Below are 7,807 nucleotides of genomic sequence, written 5' to 3'. Positions count from 1 at the left end.
ACAGTGGGGCACCATGGGGATGGTGGGGATGGCTGGGGACATTGTGGCACAGAGTTGGGGACAGTGTGGCACAGCGGTGATGGTTGGGGACAGTGGGGCACCATGGGGACAGTGTGGCACAGCGGTGATGGTTGGGGACGGCTGGGCACAGTGGGGCACCATGGGGACAGTGTAGCACAGCGGTACCCGCCGCCCCCACCTGCCCCGTCGCGCAGCTCTGATGACGCCCCGCCCCTTTCCCCGCCCCTTCCCGCCCCCTTCATGCCCATTTCCCCGCCCCACGTAGCCCCGCCCCTTTCTCCGCCCTTTCACGACCCTTTCTCCGCCCCCGTAGCCCCGCCCACCCCCCCGTCCCGTAGCCCCGCCCCTTTCCCCACACCGTAGCCCCGCCCATTACTGGCCCCGTAGCCCCGCCCCTACCCGCCCTAGCCCCGCCCCTTTCCTGTCCACTCCCCGCCCCCGTAGCCCCGCCCATTCCCCGCCCCACAGCCCCGCCCCTTCCCCGCACGGCGGCGGCGCTCGGGCGCCCTCTGGTGGCCGCGCCTGCTGCGTGCCGGCGGCGGGGCCTGGTCGCTGCGCGCGGGCCCGGGCCGGGCCTGGCCGGCGACTTTGGGCCTGGGCGGCCCCGGCCCCGGGGCAGCGGCTGCCGGGGGGGCAGCGGGGCCGGAGAGCGGCCTGCTGGGCCGGGGCCGGGTAGGAAACGGGGGCCCGGCGGACCTGAGGCGGTGGGGGGCTGGGCCTGGCGCGTGTGGGGGGTCCCTGGGGAGCCGGGCCTGGCGCCAGGTTTCTGAGGGCTGGGACAGGCTGTGTGGGGGGCCCGGGGGGCTGGGCTGGGCTGTGGGGCGGCCCAGGGGTCTGGGTTGGGGTGCTCAGGGGTCCCAGGGGTTTGCGACAGGTTGTAGGGGGTCCCATGGGGCTGGGCAGGGGTGCTCAGGGGTCCCAGAGGGCTGGGACAGGGTGCATGGGCATCCCAGGGGTCTGGGCTGGGGTGTGTGGGGTCTCAGGGGTCTGGGTTGGGGTGCTGGGGGGTCCCAGGGGTCTGGGCTGGGGTGTGTGGGGTCTCAGGGGTCTGGGTTGGGGTGCTGGGGGGTCCCAGGGGTCTGGGCTGGGGTGTGTGGGGTCCCAGGGGATTGGGGTGGGGTGGCCCAGCTGTGTGTACCCCCCGGCTGGGGCACAGATTTGGCTCTGGTGGTAGCGGAGCTCACTGGTGTGGAGGGATGGCCGGGGACACGGCCAGGGCAAAGCCGGGTCACGCCCTGCTCCCCCAACACCCCCAGGACGAGCTGAGGGTGGGCACAGGCCCCCACCTCACACTGGCTGCTTTTCCAGCACAGGTCCTTGGTTCTGGAATTGGCTGCCCTGCCGTGGAGATGCCACCGGAGAAGGAGAGCAGATCCCGGCGGCGAGAGCGGGATCTTTCACCTTCCCAGTGGGATTGGGACTGCCCTACCACACGGCGCCGGCTGGAAGAGCTGTATTTCCTTGAGCAGGATTACATCAGAGCTGGCTCCGAGGATGCCCACAATTTCTGGGCTTTCTTTGAGCGCCTCCGGCGTTTCCAGAGCCGGAGAACCGAACGCGAGCCAACCCCCAGCCACCGTGACCAAGCAGACCCCCCCAGTGCCGCGCGCCGCCTCGACCTGCCCTGCCGATACGACCCCCGGTACCGCATCAACCTCTCGGTGCTGAGCACCGACGTGGAGGGAGCGATCCGAGGCCGGCGAGGAGACTCTGGCGTGCCCCAGGAACGCCTCTCTGAATTTCGCACTGCTTTGCTGCACTACCTGGACTTCGGCCAAAAACAAAGCTTCGCCAAACTGGCCAAACTCCAACGGGAACGAGCAGCGCTTCCCATCTCCCAGTACCAGGACCGGCTTCTGCGGGCCGTGGCTCAAAACCAAGTGGTGGTGATTGCCGGTGATACTGGCTGCGGTAAATCCACGCAGGTGCCTCAGTTCTTGCTGGCGGCTGGTTACAGCCACGTGGCTTGTACCCAGCCTCGCCGTATTGCCTGCATCTCACTGGCCAAACGGGTGGGCTTCGAGAGCCTGCACCAGTACGGAGACCAGGTGAGCTCTGCGGGCTGGCGACCGGTGATTTCCCTGGCTGGTTTAGGAGTAACCGGGAGCTGTTGAGCACTGCTGGTTTTCTCCCACTCTGCTACTGGGTGAAGGAAAGGGTTGGAGTGAACTGGGCTATGTCTGGCTAGCGTCCGATTGCCAGTGCTGTTTCTTAGAGCTTAAATTTAGGGCTAATCCTGTTCAAAAAATACTGAAAATATCTATATAAAAGAAAAAGGTGATATTTTTATTAATGCTCTGGATGCAAATTGGCTGATGATACTGAACTGGGAGATGCTCTTGACTTTCTGGAGGAACAAGAGGTCCCTGGTTCAAAGCGGCATCAAGGGAGGTTCAGACTTAATATTACGAAACATTTCTTTTCCAAGAGTGTGGTCAGACACCTTCAGAGGCTTCCTAGGGGGTCTATGCCCCACACCTGTCAGTGTTTAAGAGGAAAAAGTCCTTAATAATATGCTTTAAGTTTTGGTCAGCCCTGAAGTGGTCAAGCAGTTGGAGTAGGTGATTGTTGTGGTCAATTGTCACCTGAAATATTCTGGTTTATTCTATTTTATTCTGTTTTATTCTATTTTACTCTTCCTTTTCCTGCTGCAGGTGGGCTACCAGATCCGCTTCGAGAGCACCCGCTCGCCGGCCACCAAGATTGTCTTCCTGACGGAGGGGCTGCTGCTGCGGCAGGTGCAGCGGGAGCCGACACTGCCCGGGTACCACGTCCTGATCGCCGACGAGGTTCACGAGCGGCATCTGCACAGCGATTTCCTCCTGGGGGTCCTGCGGCGGCTCCTTCCCGCTCGGCCAGACCTTAAGTTGGTGCTGATGTCAGCGACCATCAATATCCGCCTTTTTTCGTCGTACTTTGGGAATGCCCCAGTGCTGCAGGTGCCAGGAAGGATCTTCCCCATCTCGGTGAGGACGGAGGGTGATGTTCTGGATGAATCCCAGCACAGGGCGGGCATGAATCTCTCACTGTGTACCTGGAGGCAGCGTTGTCCTTATCTCTGCTCCTGCAGGTCATCTACCAACCCATCCCTAAGGAAGAAGCGTCCGCAGTCGGGAAGTCGGGGAAATCGGAGCGCCTGGATCCCCTCCCGTACCTGCGGGTGCTGCAAGCCATCGACCACAAGTACCCACCGGAGGAACGTGGGGACCTGCTGGTGTTCCTGAGTGGGGTGGCTGAGATCGGTGCCGTGCTGGAGGCGGCGCAGGCTTACGCTGCGCGCACCCAGCGCTGGATTGTGCTTCCCCTGCACAGCACCCTCTCTGTTGCGGAGCAGGACAAGGTGGGTGAGGGCCTGACCGTGAGATTTGGGTGGGATTCGGCACCCTAGCCTGTCACAGAGTAAAAAATCACGGAGCTCAGCCCTGCCTGCGCCCTGATTATGGGTGCTTTCGGGGCGCAACCGGTGGGTGCAACCTGTATTTGCCCTGTTTCTGCTCTGGGAATGGCCGTGCTGACACAGGACCATCCTTTCTCCTTCTTCAGGTGTTTGATGTGCCCCCTCCCGGTGTCCGTAAGTGCATTCTCTCCACCAACATTGCAGAGACCTCGGTGACGATTGACGGTGTGCGCTTCGTCCTGGATTCTGGTAAAAATCCTCCTGCTGTCCCTCTCCGCTGGGTGGGAAAGCTTCTCCCTCCCTCCTGCCCTGCCCTGAAGTTCTCTTTCCCTCCTGCTCCCTCCAGGGAAGGTGAAGGAGATGAGCTACGACCCTCAGGGCAAACTTCAGCGGCTGCAGGAGTTCTGGATCAGCCGGGCAAGCGCCGAGCAGCGGAAGGGACGTGCTGGCAGGACCGGCCCCGGCGTCTGCTACAGGCTCTATGCCGAATCCGACTACGACGCCTTTTCCCCCTACCCCGTGCCGGAGATCCAGCGGGTAGCGCTTGATGCTCTGGTGCTCCAGGTAAAGTTGGGGTTTCCTCGGTGCAGATTTGGGGAGGTCTCGGTGGGGAAACCTGGCCAGCCAAGCATGAGACCAGGCTGTGGCTCAAGCGTCAGGGTGCGATGGCTCTTGGGGGGCTTTGTAAACCTCTGGGCTCTTCCCGTTGTCACTGGGCTCATTCTAGACATGTTTCTCAGTTAAAGAGCATGGGGCTGGGTGACCCCCGGACCTTCCCCTTCCTGGAGCCGCCTCCCTCGTCCAGCCTGGAGATGGCCGTGCGGTACCTGAGGGACCAGGGAGCCCTGGATGAGGCTGAAGACTTGACGCCTATTGGGAACCTGCTGGCCCAGCTGCCGGTGGACGTGGTGGTCGGTGAGTAATTCGGGGCACCCGCCTCGAAGCAGAGGTGACGGCGCGAGGAGTGGGGCGGTCTCCCCTGCCTTCACTGCCTGCTCTGCCCTCACCGCGCAGGCAAGATGCTGGTCCTGGGCACGCTGTTTGGACTGGCTGAGCCCACCCTGACCGTGGCGGCCGCGCTGAGTGTGCAGTCCCCCTTCCTGCGACCCGCTCACCCCAACCCTGACTGCGCCACAGCCCGACGGCCCTTTGAGAGCCCCCATGGTGACCCCCTGATGCTGCTCAACCTCTTCAACGAGTGGGTCCAGGTGGGATTCCTGCCTAAGAGGGGGGAGATGAGACACATCTGGGATTTGGGGAGACTCTGTTCTGGGGTGGGGTGTGCTTGAGTCTGTCCGGGAGGCTGCTGGGAGGTGGTGGGGGCTGATTTTGGGGTGCAGGGAGTGGTGGGAAAGACAGCCCGTCCCTCCTGGGGGCTGAGCTGTGCTGTCCCGGAGCAGGTGAAAGCGGAGCGGAGCGGCAGCTCTCGGAAATGGTGCCGGCGGCGAGGCTTGGAGGAGCATCGACTTTACGAGGCTGCTAACTTGCGACGCCAGTTTCAGGTGAGGGGGGCAGGATCCGGCCTCGGGGTGGGGTTTGCCTTCGGTCCGGGGAGGGCACTGCTGCTGCTGCGGAGAGCTGAATTGGCCCGCGTGCCCCCAGCATGCCCATCTCCTGGCCGTGGGGGCTCAGCAACCCTCTCCCTGCCACGCCAGGAGCTTCTCCGAGACCATCAGCTGCTGGAGGAGGCCTCCAGCCAGCCCAGCGACAGCTACAGCCGGCAGAGCCGGCACCGGCAACGCCGTGAGCTGCACCGACTGTGGCGTTCCCATGCGGAGACGGAGGGTCGGAAGCGCAAGGTGCTGCGGCTGCAGGACGGAGCAGATGGTTCCTCTGGCGAGGATGACGGTGGTGGCACCCGTGGGAAGGGGGAGCACAGCATCGATATTCAGGTGACCCTCCAATCTGTCTCCTCTCCTGGGAGGCGGGATCCGGCCGTCCAGGCCCCTGACTCCCTCTCCATCTCTGCAGGATGTCAAGTTTAAGCTCCGCCACAACGTGGAGGAGCTCCAGGCCGTATCCAGCCCAGCCCTCTCCTCCTCGCAGCTCACCCTGCTCAAGCTGGTGCTGTGCAGGGGGCTTTACCCCCAGCTGGCCGTGCCTGACCAGCTCAACAGCAGCCGCAAGGACTCCGATCAGGTCCGTGTCCTCCCCCTGTCCCGTCCCCCACCCTGGGGGTCCATGGCGGCCCCTCGCTCTCCCTCAACGCTTATTTTGCTCTTGCTGCAGATTTTTCACACCAAAAACAAGCAGGGTGTCGTGCTTCATCCTACCTGCGTCTTCGCTACCAGCCCGGAGCTGCTCCACGTCAAGGAGGGACCGGAGCGTGGTGGGACCAAAGGTGGGACAACCCCAATCCTGGAGGAACTGGCTCTGCTTCTCCCTGGCTTTTCCCGCGTCGGATGAAAGCGCTGCCAGTCTCGGCATTTGGCAAATTCTAGGCACTGGGGACAGGGAGAGGTTTGGCGTCCAGCTGAGATGCCCCTTGTTGCCCCTGCAGACCCCAAGGAGGGGCTGAGCTGCCGCCACCAGCTCCTCGCCTTTGTCTCGCTGCTGGAGACCAACAAGCCCTACCTCGTGAACTGTGTCCGGGTACCAGCCCTACATGTGAGCTCTTCCTCTCCTCTTCCTCTCCAAGCCCTCTGGTAGCCTTCATTGCCCCAAACTGTTTCCATTTTGCTCCTCCAGGCTCTCCTGCTCTTCTCCCGTTCTCTGGACACCAGTGCAGACTGCGCCCGGCTGGTAGCAGATGGATGGCTGGAGGTCACCGTCCCCAATGCGGACTCTGCCTTGCGCCTGCTCTCCACAGCCCTGCAGCTTCGCTCCGCCTGGGAAAAGCTCCTCCACCAGCTGCTGGAAGGTCGGGGAGAGGAGCTGGGCCACCGGCCGAGCTCCCGGGACGTATCCGTGCTCACCCAGGGGCTGCTGGAGTTCCTGCAGATGGAGGTGACGTGGCCGTGACCACGGTGCAGGTGGTTTTAATCCATCTCTGGCGCCTCGCATCGGGTTGAAGGCTGAGAAGGGAGGACGAGGGGAGCTGGTGCAGCCCCCTGACACCCCCGCGTCCTCTTGCAGGTGCCGTACCGCCTGCACCAGCTCACCGGGCTGGAGAAACAAAACCTCTACATCGGTCCCCAGACAGTGGCTGCCGCTCCCCGGCTCCCGGGACTCTTTGAGGGGATGGAGATGAAGCCTGACGAGGTGAAAGGTGGCCACAGGGTGACCGACTTCCTCACCTACAACTGCCTGGCCGTGAGTATACCCTTCTCCTGCCCTGCCTGCTCTGCCTGCCGCACCCCCTGGGAGAGTCCAAGCATCCCCTTCGCATCCCGCAGATGGACACGGACCTCTACAGTGACTGCCTGCGGAGCTTCTGGACGTGTCCCCACTGCGATCTCCACATGCCCTTCACCCCCCTGGAGCGCATGTGCCATGAAAGCGCTTGCCGGCCCTCCACGGGTGAGTCGTGTCCCATCCCTGCGCCCCCGGGGCTGTGACAAGGGGAGCTGGGGAGAACCAGCCTGGATTTTCCCTGGGGGGAGCGCAGGTGGCATCTTTGCTCCATGGGCAAGGAGAGGGGTGGTGGTGAGCCCAGCTGTACTTGTGCCGGCTTTTAGGAGCGCCCCTTGAAACACTACTGAGGGCCACGTTTTGGGGTGTGATGTGGGGAGGAAAAGGGTCTTGCAGGGCTTTGGTTTCCTTCTGATCCCCGTTTTTATTCTGCGTTTTCCCACAGCCCCTCTGGAAGAAGCATCCAAAAGCTCGTCCAAAACCTCCGCCCTCCACAGATCCTACCACTGCGATGTTTGCCAGCAGGATTTCACCTTCACCCCCACGGAGATCCTTCGGCACAAGAAGCAGCACTGGTGACCGGGGCCCGCCGGGGTGCTCTCGCTGGCTGGTGATGGAGACAGTACTGAGCACCACGGTGCTGGGGTCCTCTCCCATCCCTGGGGAGAAGCAGGGGACCCCATAATGGGGGGAAAGTCCCCCTACACTGCTACCTCAGTTGCTCTTGGCTGAGTCTGGCTGGATCTCAGAAGGGATGTGGTGTTTTAGGGGTGTCCCGGTGGCTCCTGCAGCTCGCCGCTGATGCTATCAGTCATCCTCGGGTAGGGGCATCCTGATTTCACTCCCTTTTTCTTTTTTTTTTTTTTTTTTTTTTAAAACCATGTAAATAAATAGCCTTTTGGAGAAAGTCAGCGCTGGCCCCAGGTGTGTCGCTGGAGGTTGGGGTTCCCCTGCCCATGCGGGTGCCCGGTTTGGTGTCCGTACTCCCAGATGCAGCCAGTTGGGGGCTGCAGGACAAAGGATGTTTGCAGGGTCTCTGGGAGGTCTGCCCGCGATGCTGCCTGGCACAGCGCAGCCAGTGTGTGGCAGTCCTGTACC

The 7,807-nt window shown here is 62.6% G+C and overlaps 1 protein-coding gene across 2 annotated transcripts; it reads left to right on the top strand.

Moving 5' to 3' along the window:
* The first annotated feature begins 1,350 nt into the window (after positions 1 to 1,350).
* DHX34 (DExH-box helicase 34) lies at positions 1,351 to 7,540 on the top strand. 2 transcript variants are annotated; one of them, XM_075725426.1, is made up of 16 exons: positions 1,351 to 2,069; positions 2,676 to 2,987; positions 3,092 to 3,361; positions 3,565 to 3,667; positions 3,765 to 3,982; positions 4,159 to 4,333; positions 4,433 to 4,626; positions 4,819 to 4,920; positions 5,074 to 5,310; positions 5,390 to 5,557; positions 5,648 to 5,759; positions 5,919 to 6,025; positions 6,107 to 6,364; positions 6,494 to 6,670; positions 6,754 to 6,877; positions 7,155 to 7,540. In XM_075725426.1, exons 1-16 carry the CDS (start codon positions 1,371 to 1,373, stop codon positions 7,286 to 7,288), a joined length of 3,390 nt encoding a protein of 1,129 aa, XP_075581541.1. In that variant the 5' UTR covers positions 1,351 to 1,370; the 3' UTR covers positions 7,289 to 7,540. The 2 variants fall into 2 exon arrangements, with proteins under 2 accessions (XP_075581541.1, XP_075581542.1); XM_075725427.1 differs by having other exon boundaries at positions 6,754 to 6,886.
* Positions 7,541 to 7,807: the final 267 nt, after the last annotated feature.

The sequence above is a fragment of the Pelecanus crispus genome, chromosome 30 (assembly GCF_030463565.1).
Source record: "Pelecanus crispus isolate bPelCri1 chromosome 30, bPelCri1.pri, whole genome shotgun sequence".
In the NCBI taxonomy this organism is placed as follows: Eukaryota; Metazoa; Chordata; class Aves; order Pelecaniformes; family Pelecanidae; genus Pelecanus; species Pelecanus crispus.
The sequence above is the reverse complement of the archived record's forward strand: the minus strand, read 5'-3'. Positions and strand labels throughout refer to the sequence as shown.

Coding starts and splice junctions, on each gene's coding strand:
- DHX34 (XM_075725427.1), top strand. CDS start 1,371: ATGCCACCGGAGAAGGAGAGCAGATCCCGGCGGCGAGAGCGGGATCTT. Junction 3,668..3,764: donor GCGCTTCGTCCTGGATTCTG/GTAAAAATCCTC, acceptor TGCTCCCTCCAG/GGAAGGTGAAGGAGATGAGC. Junction 4,921..5,073: donor ACTTGCGACGCCAGTTTCAG/GTGAGGGGGGCA, acceptor CTGCCACGCCAG/GAGCTTCTCCGAGACCATCA.